The following is a 19,968-nucleotide window of genomic DNA, read 5'->3' on the forward strand; positions in this document are numbered from 1 at the left end:
TTATTGTATTAAGTAAAGATGTAGATATCTCTTAAATATATAATTACTAGCGTACTGTAAAAGGTGTCAAGTTTCAACTTTTTTTTAGGAAATAGTGAAATACCTATATAGGATTGTATCGCGAGTACTATACAGTTATTTTTCCACATAATCACAGTTCAAATTAATACATTTTTTGTAGACTTTTCACCAATTTTTGTTACCAGAGTAGAAAAAATCCCACTCCACCTTCTTTTTGCCACTTTTCAACAACCTCTATTACAGTTTCACCTCTAAATCATCGGAAAAATGTTTAGCATACTTAGTGAAGACGTCATAATCACTATGTGCAAGTAAGTGAGTGGGTGACGGTATTCTATCCAAAGGAGATTAGGTTCTGTCATAGTTGTAAAAGAGGCTAATAATACCATTGGTAAAAATTTCCCATTTCAATACGAAATAAAATGTATGGATATTGGATATGGTTCTCCAAGTAATTTTGGTTGGTTCTTAAAGTGTTATTACTTATTACTGAAATAAAATGTACATTGTATACACTATAAAATATTTTATTAGGTTTAGGTGTGAAGCTAACATTTTTATAGCGAAAACATTGTAAAGACTCTGTAAATGATTAAATAAATACTTAAAAGATTTTTAAAGTTTAACAGTTTTAAAGCTTTGCGAAAATTGAAATATGTTAGATACATAATATTAGGTATGTTAAATTAATATAATGATAGCATACAAATTGAATGTACAACAGCTATATGAATATAACTATACGTATTGTAATTCTTGAGTAATAAATCATTGATGTCCGGAACTACAAGTCATTTGTGTTAAAAAAAACCCCCCAGGTACCTATAGGTCGCGACTAAAGGGCCAAAGCTTTTATTGTGTTTCGCTGGCATACATTTTATTATTTTTGATTACTTATGATGATTATTTGAAAATTTTAAGGTCATGTAGAAAATAACTTTTCACGTTCAAACTAAATGTAATATAAATTATAAGTAATTTACTTTTTGAAACTTGTATAGGTACTTACTACTTAGTAACAACTAAACTAACATTTCAAAATAAAAACTTTTATTAATATAATTTTAGTCATAATTGTATTTCTTACAATTGCCGTTAAATGTAGTATATGTTTAATAAGCATCAAGTACCTATTTAGAACAATTACCTAATATTTAGTAGTATGTCTGTTTTTATTTTTAAGTTAACAAACTAATACGTACAATATCATAAATTCATTAACGAGGTTGAAAAATATTGAGGTAACAGTTAATAAATTTATGTTCAGAATAGGGCTGTGTAATGTTTTATTTACCTAATATACATATTTATGTGCATTTGTGAATTTTCGGGCGGAAAGAATATTTATTAATCCTCCCCAGGGTCTTAAGTTTTATCATAATTTTTAATTCAGTTTTATAAGCTCATTATAATTCAATTTTTTAATCTTTGGTTTACTTAAAGTATAAAAAAAATATACGCAGCATAATTTTTACACTAAAAATCCTGTCTAATAGTTTTTTAAGTATATTATTATGATTCTTATAGTATGATGTTCATATTAATAATTTGTAATTTGTAATTTCGTATAATAAAATATGTACTTACTTACTACATAGGATTACAGTTGTATAGGTAATATAAGATAATTTATAACAGGAAATCTCTAGTTATTAGCTTATTTAAAATGTCAATTACATTTTGTAAAACCTTAACGATGAACGAACTTAAGTATAATAAATTGATGGTTTAAACTTACTATCAGCAATACGCCAATACGTATTATTTATACATATTATTGTTTCGAACGGAGAAGAGAACAAATTATAAGAGCAGCCAGTAAAAAGAGAAATATTATATACCCTAACGTGGGATCGGGACTTAATAGAATAGTGACTTAATGTACTATAATCCCAAGTATTTCCAACTGTATCTCATCTTGGTTTAAGCGTGGCAGTATTAAATCAAAGGCCACTGTACCTATGTATAGTATTTAGTATTTACATTAACTGATTGAAACAATAACCGCATTAACTTGAATGTGTTTTTCGCAGGTGCTTCCATCGAAAAACTATGCGAAGCCGTGTTTGAAGATTCGATCAATGATCGAGCATCTGTGATAAGAGCTGCCCGGTGCTTGTTGAGTTCAGTCACTAGAGTGTTATTATTAGCCGATGTAGTCGTTGTAAAGCAATTAATTTCAGTCAAAGACAAGGTATGCATGTCAAAGATATTATTTAAGCTTACGAAATAATAGTTGGTTAGGTAATAGATGTACAGACTATAATGTAGGTACCAATATTACGGTTGGTGTTTTAACAGAGGATCCATACTTGGGTATACTTTTCAATTTTCAATAAATTATATAGAATTTTGATCATAATACAAGACATGCGTAGACGACTAATTAGATGTAAAAATTTTCAATGATATCATATATATTATATATATATAATATATATAACTCAATATTGTCTTTTTACTTAATAATTTTTCACTCATATCCTGTATTATGGAAGTCTCAAATGTTAACAGTAAAGGAGTTCCCATTCTAGAATTATTAATTATGTGCTCATTGTACACTTATTACCTAACGTCATTAAACATAATACAATTACTAATTAGATGACTTATAACTTATAAGTGCTACACCTAGAAGTTATCACCCTAATAACACATGATAATTTATGAACATGTCTATACCTACATTTTTTAGAATTTTAGTATTTTAACATATTATATTAAAATTGTGAATTGTGAAGGAATTTAATCCATTAAAATACTATCATCATTTTTAGTTAACAAAGTATTATTCATTGTTCTACATATTATTATACTACAGTAGAATGTATGAATTTTTAATCTCTAAAGAAGAGTAACCCTTTTTGATTATAAGACAAAGACGATTTTTTATATAATTAAATTTTATTATATTTTTACACCCTTATATAATATTGTCAAGTTGCAATAATACTATTATACTATCAATAATTGAAAATCATGTTTGGGTGGTAGGTTTTGCAGATAAAAAATAAAAAAAACCGGGGAAGTTGCTCTTCAGGGTATAGTAGGTGTCGAGTGTACCTCAACAAGTGGGTACCACTCCGCTGTACATTAGTTATCTAGTGGGTTCCGTGTAATGGATGTGTTAACTTTGAATTTAATGATATAAAATCATAGTAGTGCGGACAATTCTGAGCTAATTCTGGTCTATCAACCTATATTATTAAGTATATTTTATGATATTATTGCAATTTATTTTACTACAGTAGGTTAAATTGATTTTTTCCGAAAACATTGCATTTAAAATTATCAATGTGTATATAAAATATAATAAATAATAAAATATGCATTTTTTTTTGTTAAAGGTTGACAAAATTATAAGGATTATTATACTACATTTTCAAATCTTAGATATAAACATTGTTTTTTATTAATTTCTAACTCAAAATAATTTTCGTGATTTTGACGAGTTTTGTCAAAATTCTAACTTCAGACGCTCGTCAAATCCTGGATTTACGACAACATTTTTTTTGCTCCGCTCAGAATCTAAAATAATTTAAAGATGCTGATTATTTTAGAATAATAATAATACAAAATCATAAATTATTGATTTAATTAAAATATTTCAATATTTCAGTATTAAATTATTTTACCTATATATTTTAATACTGTATTGAGATTTTGTAACATGTTTATTTTTTTATTAGTATAATTCAATTTGGATAAGCGTATCTCAGGTATAAATCGACTAAGTATGTTAAGTCAATTTTATTTGACATTGTAATTACGACCTTTAATTTTCGAAACCATAAAGGCATAGACTGTACAAACATTTATAATGAAAAATACAGAATACTATTATATGTATCTATTTATAATAAAGGTACCGATATTACATCCATTCCCTTTGCAAGGACTTAATTTCAACCCATATGTTAATCCGGATAATAGTCAATAGATGGAGTCATATTATTGTTTAATGTGACAGTATATTATAATAATCGGTAGGGTATATAGGAGGTATACATTTTTATTTTAAACTTTATATATTTTAGCTATAGATTAATACAGAATATTTTATATGAAACTAAGTGATCGTGATGTTACACACTTATACACCTTAAGTATAATATCACTTGTCAGTTATCATTAATTTAGTCATTACCCAGTAGGTTCCTACTTATTTATAGGTATATGAGATTCAGAAATATCTGCGATTCTGTTGTCAATTCGAGGTACAATATGTCGACGTACAGTTAAAATTGTCAGTTGTCACCGATTTCGAAATGTTTTGATATTAAATTGAATATTTGAATGTACATTATCTCGAGTATGTAATTTAAACAATTAGATAACCACTTAAATAAAAAAAATAATCATAACTATCCAATGTTAATACACCGATTTTACAAACGGTGATTTTTAGAATTTTTACACTTCAGAAGTCCTTTTAAAACATTAATTTTATATTATTTTTATAATATGTTTTCCACTCAATTCCACTAGTACTGTACTCCTAAACGAATAGAAATATTTATAATAACTTAAAAACTGTATAATTTATGAACATTAATTTAATACCATTAGTTTAATAACTATCATAATATTTTTACAGAAATTATTGTTTGAGCTTACGTAAATTCGGTCAGAAATATTTTGTGTTCAATTTAGTTGAAGCAATTATTTTTAAAAAAAATATGTAAATATATTGTATATAATTATGTATTCAAATAAAAACAGAAATTAAATAACGAAACGTACTTAAACCAAATAACGGTGATAATAAATTTTAATAATTCTGTATAAATTGTGATTTTCTGTGAAATATATTACACTTACCATCTTTTAAATCCGACATGTAATTTAATTACTGTTTGAGTTTTTTTTTTTCATTATTATTTACGTTGGTAATATATAGCGGACAAAGGTCATTTCATTTTTATAGAATAATGCATAGGAAAACATTTTTTTCAAAAACAAAATGTATTTTATTCTAACAATATGTATACTGCAATATTATTGTATGTGGCTATATATATGCATAGTATACCGTATACGTTAAGAATCAAACAAATCACTGCAGTAATTTAACATTAGATACGGCAAAAATCTAATAGTCAGTCAAATATGCATTACGTAGATTGTTAGGTATATAATAACGATATATTACAACGAGAATGTTTAAACCGGGGACGCTTTTTTACATTTTATAAAGGTGTCGCGAAGTCTGGGTCGGTTGGAAGGCGTCAACAACTTCACGGAGTTCGTCAAGGCTTTCAGTCACTTTGGCACCGAAATGGTGGAGCTGGCTCACTTGACAGGCGAACGGCAAAACGACCTGAAAGACGAACGGCGGCGGTCTCAGATTGCCGCGGCCCGACAGGTACTCGAGCGGTCCACCATGCTGCTGTTGACTTCGTCCAAGGTAAGTACGCCAAACCGTATACGACAATGCGTAGTTAAAATGCCGAAGTGATTGGTAGGCGTGCGTGTATAATGATATCATACGCTTTAGTGTACGGACCACGGTTATCTACTAGTAGATGTTACGGACCAATTATTATAGGTGGTGTAACGCCGCCAGGGCCTGGTCTGAGAATATTAACACCCGGGAATGGTAACAAAATACGAATTATTCATTTGATATTTTTTAATGTTTATCGGTTAATAAATTTATAGGTTATTTATAATAAATTGTATAGGTAATTTATAATAAATTTAATTTTATCGTTAATCGTTGAAAGGGTTGCTATTAAATAATGTACCTACAAAGAATTTTAAGCGAACAAAACATATATTTAGTGCAGGTGCAGTATAATATAATAAAACTTGGCTTAATATCAAAATGTATCTTATAAATTAAACAATTTCATATAGGTGCAAAAATTAAAAATCCCCCCCCCCCCCACTATAACTACAGCCATGATTACCCCGTGGTTATGCGAGTGACCGTCTCCGAACGGTTTTGTTTATTGGGACATTCATTAGAATCTGGTACCTATATTCTATAATCGGAAATTTTATCTTTAAACCGTATCTGAAAAGAAATGCATACAACTCGTTATATTATTTATTTTCAATGGATAATACTAGAGAGCCTATTTAAGAATATAAGATATAGTTAATACATAGGTAATATTTATATTTATACTATATTTAATCAAAATAGTGAGCCTATAATTTCTCTAAGCGAAATCACGTGTGTAGACACCAATACAATATTGTACTACAGTACTATAATTTTCAAGACAATCAAGCACCTATTGGTGATTGAAAAGCGAAAGCTGTAACGGGACAATCCTTAACAGAGCCAACAACCCTATATGTAACCACAATAACCCTAGTACTTACCATATAAATCGAATAACCAATATTGAGTTCCACCTATACATCACCTTTACATCATCTATAGCAAGATAATAGGTTTGATAATATATCGCATTATGCATGACAGTTTGAACTATACATAGTTTTTATATAAGGCTACCGGGAAGCCAGGAATTTCCCGGTTGGCTGCACTCCGTATTTGAGCCCTTTTTAAGGTCTAACGCAATGACTCATTGACGGATTTTTTTCATGTAAGGGCCCTTTTTAAAATTTCCCGGTAGGCCAAAAATGGCCTATCCGCCTATGTTTTTATGTCAGTTTCATCGGTTGTAATTTGTGTTGTATGTCAAATAATTTTCCTTCGCAGACGTCGAACATGAACAAAACCCTAATTGTATACTTAATAGTTTAAGATCAGTGGTCGAAACGACGTGAAGTGTTGTCGTGCTGATCGTCACATTCTACGGGAGTATTTTGTTTTTGCACTTCTACATTGATTACATTTTTAATGAGGTATAACTGACGTTTTAAGCATTATAAATGTTTCCATCGTACTACCGTTTTTATGATAAAAGCCATATCCTTTGAGATGTAGGTAAAAACGTAATGAACATGTAATGTGACCACGCATGTGCATTATAGAGCATAAACTATAAAGTATAAACTATTTTCATTTTTCCCGGTTCCTCTCCATCCCGATACTATAGTTGGCCATTGCAGGTCGTCTTATCACTTTATCTGGGAGGACCCACCACTCTATATCTTATATAAATAACAGGTAAATATATAACATATTATTGAGAGCTTATTATATCTAAGTACAATACTAGTTGCGACGGGTGAGTCCTAATATTATCCTATATAAGTGTACACCAGACACCTATACAGAATGACAGAATGTAAACGTCGCGCAAGTACCTACGATATTTTATAATATAATATATTACACGAGTGTGTGTGTGTGTGTTACAGGCGTGTCTGAGGCACCCGGACAGCTCGGAGGCCAGCCAAAACCGGGACACGGTGTTTTGCCAGATGCGCAGGGCCATGGACCTGATCCATTACGTGGTCAAAGATGGCGTGAAGGAGAGTGGTGGTGAGTCCATGGCCCTGACACCGTACACATCGGAACAAGACGGTGGCGACACACTTGGCCACGCGCTCAACGTCCTGGACTCGTTTGTCGACATGACGAGGTATATATTTAGTGCGATTTAATTATAAAAATAATAATAATAATAATAATGTTAATGATAATAATACAACAGTGGGCGTTAGCGTAACGTAGGTGGGCGGAGGGTGCCGAGTCGCTATATTTCTATAAACACAATGCAAACGCGTCCTAAAATTTGTTGTTGTGCGCTCACTCCACAGTTGGTACTAGGTAGTCGCTATATATAGTCATATATTATTAGGCTCGAGTATACCGCGGCTCTCTTGAAGTTGTTCGGTCGACGTTCAGTTGTGGAAACTGTACTGATCTTTTTATAGTGTTTAAATTAATTTTATATTTTGGCTAACATAAAATATATTGATTGCAGTAAGTGAGTAAATTCAATTTTGCAATACAAAAAAAAGTTATCGTCTTTTAAGTTTTGCTACACACGCATCTTGTACTTTTATACATTATCAATGTAATTTGTGCCAAGAATTTAATATTTCTTGAGGTTTACTTTATTTAAAAACCATAGACGTCGGTCAAGAAATTAATATAGTTATAAATGTATAATAAAGAATATTTTAACCATAATGTGTTTAAAAAAATTATATGTAGGTAGATATTATATTGTATGCATAAATATTACTTATTATTTTGTATATATAGTGTGTTATGTGTAATTAATATTAAGTATGGCATATTTTTAAGCATTTTTGAATTTGAGTGGTTAAAAAACCCCTTAAGAATTTTTTTATTTGTGTACAGATAACATCAACCCGTGATTTCTGTGAGAGTTAATATATAGGTATAGGTTAGGTTAGCTAAACTGATAAGTGTTAACAACTTTCATGAACAAAAAATTGTTTTTTGATTTACACATAATATATAAATTAACTTACCTTCTCATAAATAATTTAATTTTACAGTCTTACTTAAGTGTTATCATCGTCTTATCTAAATTTGTATTTAAAGTTAAAATTTTACAATTAATTTGTTAGGTGAACCTAATATATCATCTAATGATATTCAAATTAATTTTAAGATTAGCTATAAACTAATTTGTAGATATGAGTTGTATGAAAAATAATAAAGTAAGTAATTTACTAATATTTACATTAAATATTTAAAAAAATATATAAGCATTATTCAAATTATATTTCTGTATACTCATCACTTACATAATAAACAGAGTATAATATATTATGTTATGTTTTATGTAGGTTTAATATGTATTTAGTTGTGTGGAAGAATTTATTTTGGTTATAAAATATTCTAAAGTCTAAAATTTAGTTTGAAAAATGTTCTTGTGATTCTCAAATCATAGTACATACTTACTAGACACAACACATACTATATAATTATAAGAATAAATAATATTATGAGCTTAGCTCTTCAAGTAGGAATATTATTTTGTTGTGCCTTTGAGAATTTGGTTCCGCTTTTTATTAATAATATTTGATCGTAATGCGTACAAAAATAGTCTACTATTTAATTTAGCGTCATGTTGACATAATATATCATTTGAATTAAAAGATTATTTAGATGAGACACCAAGATTTTCTTCAGATTTTTTACAGCAGACCCTTAATTATGTACTATAAAGTATACAGCATTCAGTGACGTTTGTTAAATGAAGAACCTAATCCTTATAGCTGACGTAACTGTACTAAAACTACTACTGAAGTTTCTGATCCTAATTTCAAGGTTTGCTACTATAATCCTCTAGTTTTGTCTGACATCAAGGATAATTTGATACGGCAGCCGTTCTACTCACGAGAGTTAAGTCCACACCACCCCAAATTCAGCAGCTAATCACCACGCCCGTATTTAGAACTATTCTAGGACTACATTATTTATATGTATATATAGAAAACTCGGGTAGGTAGGTAGGTTAGTGCACAGTCCTTGAAGGAAAATCCATTAAAGGTACACACTACACGTCTACACACTTACCGAAAACAAATGCATATTATGAGACAGGTAGTTGGTTGGTATGAGCGTGCTCAATGGGGGGTTTAGGGGGTTCAACCCCCCCCCCCCCCCCACCCCTAGACACTTTACAAATATAATATGTTATGAACTTAGGTCCCTACATATAATTATAATAATTTATTGGGAACAAATCTAGTTTAGCGCCCACTCGAATTTTTCAATTTTTTTTTTCGGAACCCTATGTATTACAACGATATAAGAACGATGTTGGGGAACGGAGTGGCCGAGCGGTCTAAGCTAATTTAAATTTTTGATTATTTTCATATTCACCCAGTGGTCACTCGCTCGCTGCGCTCGCACGGATGATTAAAATCGAAAGCCTCCCTAAACTTGTTATGTAAAATCTTCTTGGGTGGGTCTTGAAGTTAAAGCAAAATTATTAAAAGCACATATACACCCAGCGTGGTCTCTCACTGGCTACGTTCGCTCGGACAATTAAAATCAAAAACATCCCTAGACTTGTTATGTAAAACCACCATGGGTGGGTGTCAGAATTTTTTTTTCACTGTAATTATTAAAACGCTGATTTACCTAGGTTTAAAAAAAAATTGAAAATTCGTTATAAGCGTGGTAAACTATGTGCGTTGTGCGTGTGCGTAAGACACTGGAAATCGTGAACTTCGTAAGGCTATTATACAAAAGCTAATGATTTCTGGCAATTTATTTTTGCACCATTGTTCTTAACTCGTTGTAATACAAAGGTTTCCGACAAATATTTCAAACCAACTCCCATCCGAAATTCCTGAGCACGCCACTGCTGGATACCTGCTATATTATATATAGGTATGAGGTATCTATTCACCGACACAGAAATCATAAATATTAGTATCTTACCATATTCTTATGAAATATTGTATTCTGATTGCCACGTGCCGGTGGTAAATGCGCATCTTGAGAATATTATTCACTCTTGTCAGTTTAAATGCTCGGGACGCATATTTTTATTTCATAAACGCGCATTGTATAACGACAGTGACGATTCGCAGGATTTGCGACTTTACCGCTTATATTTCCACTCCAATTCGATGTCCGACTCATTTGTCTTTCGCGATCCATTTACTTTAGCTGCGCATTTTTATATTTTTTTGTTCGTATAAATCCGCCGCTCACGTAGAATGGAAACTGTCAAACACTATATCGTCAATTCGAGGTGTCGTGTATATACTATTATATTGTATAGCTGCGGGGCTCATTAAAAAACGATTTGTCCGGACGATCTACCCGCCGCCGACTCGCTCCTGCCGCCCACCCGCGATTACCGTCACCGTGGGTTGTTAACAATTGCGTGCCTTTACATCATATTATATTCATATATTTTATGTATACTACACTTGTATTACTAATATTATAATGTACGTCGTATCTGTGTGTGTGTGTGTCCGCAGGCTGACACTCGTGCTGAGCGAGAAGGAAACGCTACTGCGCACCATGGACGTGATCATGGAACGTACGCAAGACTTCACCGACAGCGCGTACACCAGACACGAGCACCGGGAAAATATATTGACACTGTGTGATCGGGTCAAGACGCATCTCGATCAATTGATCAGAGCCGGAGCTAGACTGGTGAGTTGTGTTTAAAAATGTATATAGTTTCCGTTACCCGGTACCAACAATATATTTTTATATCAATGATTACGTCATGACGTAGGTAAACGGCCCACACAGTTTCTAGAAACATTATTACTTTATTAAACCATGCGCGGTTTCTACCATATTAATGTACGCGTCATGTTATTACTATAAAACATTGATGCGTAAATGTACTTGTAGGCACAATTTTATAGTCACCATTGCAGGCATTTAATAATTTATTTTATTAGTTTTACACTATTATTACTATTATCACAAAATGTACAAAACGCAATTTTCTAGGTTGAGTTGTTTGTTACATGTCTAAGTGTAACTAAAAAGTTTTATTTAAATAGGTTTGATTTTTATTTAAAAAAAAATACAAAAATAGCACACAGCGCATAAAAATATAAAATTAAACATAATATTGTATCTCAGATAGACAATGTAAAACACGCTAACGAACACTTTTCAAATCACTTTGAGCGTCACGTCAACACGAAATATGTACACTTCATGTAAATGTAAAGAACTTTTCACGTGATTTGAACTAGACACAAGTAGAAAAAGACTTCATATAAACTAGAACGACGAAGAAGAAACTCTATAAGTAGTATCTATACAAAATAAATTAACTCATGAAAGTAGTTATTATTTATTTAATACTTGCAAGTTACAAATTTTAACAATTATACCTACCTACATAACACACAACAATCATATATACATAATATATATGTATATATATTATATTATATTAACATCAATAATCTTATTTGAATAAAAAAATAGTTTAAGATAAAATATTTATAACTAATAAGTTATAGTTATAGGTTATAATTTAATATATTTAACAACGAGGTAATGTTTGAGACTTAAATTTTAATAAATTTTATTATGGTTTCAAACTTTTGAAAAATGTACTTTACATTTATACATTTATACAACAACAAAATTTTTTGCTTCCAAATGTTATTCATACATGCATAAACACATACTTTATACTACCTATTAGTCTATATAATAAACGTGCTTAATATATACATTTATACTGAATTTGAAGTATAAGCCACCAACGATAAGGTCAACTTAATAATGTAATAATACTAAAAACTATTGAGTTAAATAAATGTAGATATTTTTAATTTTTTTTTTAAATTCTTTAAAATAAATTAATTCTAGACATTGAAATTTAACTGTAAAATTGTGTGTGTACAAGTGTTACTATAATAGGTAGATAGGTAAACACTTTTTAGTTTTTAGCTTGTAACTTGTAAGTAACTAGTAGGTATACGAATTGTCGAAACATTGAATATAATTTAATAATATTAATTTCTATTATTAGGTATGATATTGGTTCATTTTTAGATAGTTAAGTTAGCTATGATTGAACTTATATTTGAATTCAGGTTTGAACAATTGTTTAAATCGTTTTAAGCATAATAAACAATCTCTAATGGAAAAAGGCTCTTAAAACCAACTCACTCTTTTATTATAAAATAATATCTGTTTTTTATTCATGTAGCTTAAAGCTTTTCAAGTTATTTTAAGGATAAAGTTTACTGACTTTTTAAAAGGATACATTGGTTGTTCATAAAGTTTTGGATCTGATAGCTTATACGTTGTGAACCAAATACATCATACAACAGCAAAATACTTTATTACTTCATTACACCATAATATAAAACCTCTAAAATAAGTCATAAAAGTCTTGTATACAACTAGAGTTAAGTTTTTTTAACTTTAGAAAGTTGAGCATGAATTTTCATTTATTATAAACTGTAGGTACCTACCCAATTAAAATACATACTTGATATATTTAACTAGGTGTTTACGTTAATTTTGAATTGTTCTATTTTGATCAACGAATATCTATTAAATAATTAATAATAGCATACCACCAAGAATAATAAGACGGGGGTTTTAAGATTGGTTTGGTTCGTCTGACACTGGTCAATTAAATGTACGGTATATCATCCCTATGTAGGATAGACATCCCTCTTACTATACGCGAACAACCATCCATCCACTCAGGCACACATCAATAATGAATGAACACAACTACCTATACACATTATACGCATTCTAATTTAAGTACTATATCATTGCCAACATCTAGACACTGTCTGGATTTAAATTAAAACCATTTTAATTGATCATCGTTTTTTGTATCCGATATTCCACCGAATATTGAATTTATTGATAGTTGAAATACCTACTATTTATCCACCACTTTGATCATTTAACCACATATATAATATGAAGGCGATTAGTGATTACCGGGTAGAATATTATTACAGTATTATTTGTATGATGAATTCATCATATACATAAGAAATTAAAAATTGTAGGTAATGTTATTCATTAATTTAATTTTTTTGTTTTAACCGTGGATAATATTTTTATTTGTTCCGTAAGGGTGAGGGAAGCACCCATGCATTTGTTGTCTCCGTCTTACATCCTCCGTCATTTTCGTTCATTAGTTTCAATAGTGTGCAGTTAGTTTTGATATTAGAGTGAATTTACCAATAAATTATCAAACTTTTATTTAAGAACATAATCTATACTTATTGCTTAAGTGTCAGAGATTTCTTGAAAATTAAAATACCGAAAAATTGCTGACGCTTAAGCACATATAATGTTCTTACCTAAATGTTTGATAATTTTTCAATTCTTTCTAATATCAAAACTAACTGCACACTATTGAAAATAGTGAACAAAAATTTGGTATGTCGTACGTATGTAAGACGGAGGCAAAAAATGCATGGGTATTGCATACTCTTAATAGATAGGTATGCATTTAAAAACTATTACAATATTATTTTTAATTTTGATAGCTATACAATTCTATAATATATGAATACTTACCTACTAGAAAACTAAACGACGATATTGTTAATCTTTTATTTTAGTCTTTCCATTGAAGTCTTTAAGTAAAATTATACGTACCTATTTGTCTAAAACTCTAAAAATGTTAACGGAATAAAAAAAAATATATTTTCATCGTTCGTATAATTAACAGTAAAAAAATGCTCATAAATAATACCGGTAAACAGAATTTTAAATAAGAATATGAAGCTTAAACACGCATTAAAAATATATAGTAGGTACTGACTAGGTAGTTGGTTAGATTATATATTGTGTATGACAATAAAAATTAAATAAATAATAATGGTAAAAAAGCATTAATTTGGTTCAAAATAATAAAAAATTTCATAATATTGTAATAGTTTCGTAGCAAAAAAAAAAAATAGACGTATATGAAAAATAACATTTAAGTATTTCTATGTGAATATAATTAAATTTAAAACGCTGCTAAGAACTCAGTCACATCTCAAATACAACAATTAAAATTCAGAAACCCCTACACACAAAAAAAAAAAATTAAACATAAAAAAGTTTTTCGTAGCCTGTTTGGTTTTGACAGTTTACTTTTTAGTCCTATGATCTTATCCCATTTAATTTGTATAGCCTGCACATAAATCAATAACAACTATATGTACTGGATGACAAACTTATGAAAAATTCACAGAGTGTTTTTATTAACACAATAATAATTATATAATATCTTATAACAAGAAAGGCAAGACATGTTTAAAAAAAATATCAAAATATTTTAATATTATAGCTATTGTATCATAGAATAACTTTGTGCTTCTGAGCTTCACGCCAAGTAAAAATTTCGCCAAATCATAATCGTTTTTTAATTCGCTGTGTGTCGCCTAACCTACTCGATGATCTGGTGGTGAATATGGTTACCATGGTTAAAACGTCGATGAGGGGCCGCGAAAAAAAAATGAAAGGGTCGAGTGTTGTTTGAGTGCGCTGAGCTAAAATGTTTATTCAATGCGGTACGGGCAACAAGTATATAATATAATGATGTATATATGTATTATAATAGTATAGGTGTGCGTGCGTCAATTGGCGCACCGCCGTGATATCGACATTTGTTTGAGTCAAGAGAATGTAAAACGATAATAACAATGACGAGAAAATGCACAACGATGATAATAATAATATAACAATAGTAATAAATCATTTTTGGCTGTTAAACGTTTTAAATGATTAAAACAGTATTTCGATTCATTAATCAAAACAAAACAACAACAAAATAAAAATAAATTCCACGACGAATATTGTGCCCGATGTTAGAATAGTAATAAATCGATATATTATTATATTTATTATGTGGCGCGTTTATGTCAGTTGCACAGAACTCGGTCAAATAATAATGAAAAAAAAAATACCGTAACGATTGAACCGGATAAGACACTGTCTGTAAATACAATATGCATGTACTACAATATGTCTATATATAAATAATAGCTGTATTCACACATATCTACACGATGCACGTATATAAAATATATTACATCTGTTTTTTTTTATAATATTACATTTTGTCTCTGTTGAAAATACTTACAACACACAATACACACACTCGCACACAAAGTCGATATTGACGTAAAGGCGAACAATAAATTGTACCAATGTAATATAGGTACGTAATAATATTGTACTGATTGAATGATTTTGTTCTCCTCACAAGTCAATTCTGTTTTATGTCATATTCTCCAATCTCATAAGACTGATAATTATTTTCGTCATTATTGGTATTTTAATCGATCTCAGTGACGTGACAAGAAACTATACAATTTAGAAATTAAGTTCTGACATAGAGCTCCAATGAAAATCATTTTTTTAAATTCGATTATCTTTTATGCGGTTGGTAATTTCCTTGGTTGAAAATTTAATAAGACAAGTAAACGTGTAACGGAATCCTAGTGATTCCAGTGGACAGTGGGATCCAATCTATTTATTTTTTTTTTGGTTGAAAACCAGACCAACTCAAAGTTAATTGATACCTGTAACCTGTAGTCTTTGTTTAAAAAAAGAACTCTATCTGAAATATAAATCTGCGAACGTTATTACTTGAATCAGACTTCTTTTAAACTTAAATAAACATAGGTAAATAAAGATCTGAGCATAATTATATATGCAGTTGCTATAGGTTATTCTATTTTAGTAATACCATAGTTATTTTATACTGGCAGTCTGGACTTTATTTTATAGCAATATAATTATTTAACTTAGATAATTGATAACAAAACATTTGGATATTTTTTCTTACAAATTTAATCACTGTTCATTAAAATAATTATTGTATTAATACAACTTTTTAAACTATGGTAAAGTTTGATGTAAACTGCTAAAGTTATGTTGTAGCTTGTAGGTACAGGAATGGTAAAAATGTCATGTTGTCAAGGTGAAGAATAAAGTTCAGTGTATAAAAAACTTTCTTGTTTTTAGGTTTGTTATACATGAAAATATAAACTCTTTTTCAAAAATGTATAATCTTACATTAAATATACTGTCAAAAATATGATAGATGATGGTGTGAAGTTTTGTTTTTATTGAACAAAACATCATACTGGTTATGATGCATAGGTATGATATTGATTATATTATAAACGGTACATGATAATTTTAGTATTATATAATGTTTTCACAAAGTCGGTTTTAAATCGCATTTTATGTTTCATAATATAATGGAACAGAGTAATAATTCTTACTCTAAAATATATTTTGTGTTATTATTATTTTTAGGTTTACTTAGTCAATATTTTAAAATATTAAAACTATTTTCGTAAAGTTTGAACAAATATCTGCCGTGTCATATCATAACTGCAGTATACGTTTACCAATACTAACTTTTGTTTTGATAACGAGTTATGGACGAAAAAAAGTAAATAAACTGTATTATAACTATAAACCAATTTAGAGAACAACTTAATTTTAAAAATATCTCGAGTGCAATTAAAAATATGGCTGCTGTAATAAAAAAGAATTTTATTACTACGTTTTATAATATCAAACCTCGGTAGGTTCATATATATCTCAGTTCTGCGTTTCCGAGTTGTATGCTTATAAGTTATAATATATACTATGTTCAATGTCTTGTGTAATTCCGAAAACATTTAAACGAATTATATTGCATATACGCCAGTTAAATTTTCCAACGAAACCCTTGTAGTAATTCGTTGACTTTGTTTTTATGCGTAATTGGATGAACGTTTGTACCATGAATAATATTAATAATTGGATCGAAACCGTATAAATTTAAAATCTATGATGTCCTAATTCTAATTTAATCATAAAACTGTCATTATATATGATACATTACAACCACGATGCTGTGATTCGAGGGTATGGATGTTACTATCTTAAACAACGTTGTTTGTTTGGAATTTTTTTAGGAACAGTGTGACGAATACTCACCTACGAAATCGCTGGAAGTGGCCGTAAACCAGTGCCTCGACGCCACCAAAGAACTCAGACTGCAGCTGATAGCTACGTGTAAAGAACAATCCCATGACTTACCTTTAATAATTAGGACTGGCTATGACCTCGTAACGTGCATACAGACTACGTCTTCCGATGGAGACGTCGACAGTCTTAACAAGTACGGCGATCAATTCGTTGAAGTCGTAGACCAAATCGGAGAAGTAAAAAATGAAAAAAGTAATAACTAACTAAACATCTTAACAAAAATACTGTGTCTTGATTTCAGATTTGTAAAGTACTGAGGCACATTGCAACTGCAGAATCACTTCAGGTTTCTGCGAAACACGCCGAAGTCAATTTACGAGTGTACGCACCACAAATCGTTACTGCTGCTCAAGCATTAGCTCACTATCCTTGTTCAAAAATCATAAAGGAAAATTTAGAAGGTCGATCATCGACATTAGTATATTTGATATTTATTTGTTAAGCTTTATCGATGTTTTATTTCATAAATATTAACGTACCTATATATAATTTGTTTTTAGTATTTGCGGACATGTGGCAAGCCTTGACTCAAGACGTGTCTACGGTGTGTAAAGAAATTATGGAAAAACAAATACCGGAAAAACAAACATACATGTCACTCCCCAGACCAGGCGTAAGTTGACATTATACTTGCAGGATTTCGTGTTTATAATGTTTATTTCAAATACTGTTGGTTTTTTATGACTAATTTCAATTCGTTACAGAAACACGGTACGACGACAAAACCGCTGAAGTCGGTGAGACTAGATCTATCGGTAAGACATCGAATTAAAATTTAAAACCGTCGTCGAGAAGAGATTTTTTTTTTATTTATAATTTTTTTTATCTTACTCTTGTTTCCCGTAGGAACAAGATCAAATCGCCAAGGCTGGTCTGGAAATGAAATTGGCGTCGAGTGAAGTAGACACGGAAGCGGACAGGTGGGGCGCTGGAGAGGAAGACGACGCGGCCATCGAGGAAGGCGCCAGCGTGGACGAGCGAGGCAACGCGACCAAAGCACACGAAGACAATGACATTGTGCGTAGGGCGAAGAACATGTCCGGCATGGCGTTGAGCATGTACGAGTTCACCAAGGGAGACGGTGGGTCGTCGCTGAGGACCACTCAAGATCTGTTCACGCAGGCGGAATACCTGGCCGAGGAAGCTAACAGGCTGTACAAATTGGTCAGACAGTTTTCGTACCAGGTAAACAATGTTCTGCTGCAGTTGATAAACGAACGACGTGATGTGTACCTCTTTACAGTAAAACTATGCTTTTGAAAATAGTTGAAATTTAGTCGTGAAAAATGTAAATGTAAATGTTTTACAAATAGTTTTTGGCCTAATTATATATGTAATTATATATTCGTTAATACATTGTTAAAAAAAAAATGTAAATACCAAATAAAATATTATGTACTGCAGGAATTAAAAAGGTTTAGGACATATTAAATTATGGTGTTGGCAAAATTCAAGATTTATAATTTTGTAGTATTGAAGTGAAAATGTAAGTAATAACTTTCCATTGTCGCAAACATTAATAGATGACAGTCATTTAAGGTCATTCAATATTTAAAAATATTTTCATAAATATGGTTCATTGCTAAATTTCCACATTTTTAAACTCAGTATGCGCCACATTGGGTTGAAAGTCATCCGTTAAGTGTTTACTAAACACTTTAATCGCCTAACCTAATAATTCTGCGTATCATATGCCTTTGTAGTAACTATAATAGTTTAAACAGTTTTAACTAAATGTTGTACTTTGATGAATTTGAAAATGAATATTTTATATTATATTAGTATATTACCTACTTATTTTAGATACATTGAATATTCTAGTTATTGGATTTTTTATAATTGTTCTGAGTTATACGTTATATGTAGATATACATTTAATATGTAAGTGTACTATACTACTATGTTTAAGTTTTAACAGCATATTAACATAAATATGTTTTTGAGCTGGGTACAGTTAATTTATTTTTTAACCAATTTTTCGTAACACATTGTATATCACCATAGAAACGAATAAAAATGTAAAAATTACTTAATTTTCACTAGGTATATAATATACAATTAATTTATTAATGGTTACTTATTAATACGTATTTGTGATTCATACATTTACTTCGAACTTTCGAAGTGGAAAATATCAAGTAGCGTACCACGCTGTCATTTGGCTATTTTTTTGATTTTTAAAGTACTTACGCCAATTAACATTTTCTTATTTTTACTATAAAATTTTAAGTACATAGCATAATTTAGACTCATCGTTTTCATATTAAACTTAATTGTATATTTCATGAATTTTATTTAACCAAATAATCCAAATTACAAGTTTATATAGTTGTATTAACGTATTTTCTAATTTTAAACTCAATCATTTGTTTTTAGGTTCCTATGGGTGCAAACAAAAAAGAACTTTTGGAACAGTTGGACCAAGTTCCAACATACGTACAACAGTTGCAATTTACAGTAAAAATGCCTACGGTCGGTAAATCTGCTACATTTTCAAAAGTCGACAGTGTGATTAACGAAACTAAAACGCTAATGAACGTTATATCAAAAGTAGTCACAACCTGTTTTGTATGTGCTACTAAAGT

The 19,968-nt window shown here is 30.1% G+C and overlaps 1 protein-coding gene across 1 annotated transcript in view; it reads left to right on the top strand.

Moving 5' to 3' along the window:
- LOC132939441 (alpha-catulin) overlaps positions 1–19,968 on the top strand; it is a 49,576-nt gene that overhangs the window by 25,232 nt on the left and 4,376 nt on the right. Inside the window, 10 exon segments of the mRNA XM_061006600.1 lie at positions 2,055–2,215; positions 5,219–5,428; positions 7,303–7,526; positions 10,867–11,047; positions 17,311–17,559; positions 17,625–17,784; positions 17,884–17,996; positions 18,088–18,138; positions 18,230–18,568; positions 19,760–19,966. Of these exon segments, the coding sequence (XP_060862583.1) occupies positions 2,055–2,215; positions 5,219–5,428; positions 7,303–7,526; positions 10,867–11,047; positions 17,311–17,559; positions 17,625–17,784; positions 17,884–17,996; positions 18,088–18,138; positions 18,230–18,568; positions 19,760–19,966 (1,895 nt within the window).

Source organism: Metopolophium dirhodum, chromosome 2 (assembly GCF_019925205.1).
Source record: "Metopolophium dirhodum isolate CAU chromosome 2, ASM1992520v1, whole genome shotgun sequence".
In the NCBI taxonomy this organism is placed as follows: Eukaryota; Metazoa; Arthropoda; class Insecta; order Hemiptera; family Aphididae; genus Metopolophium; species Metopolophium dirhodum.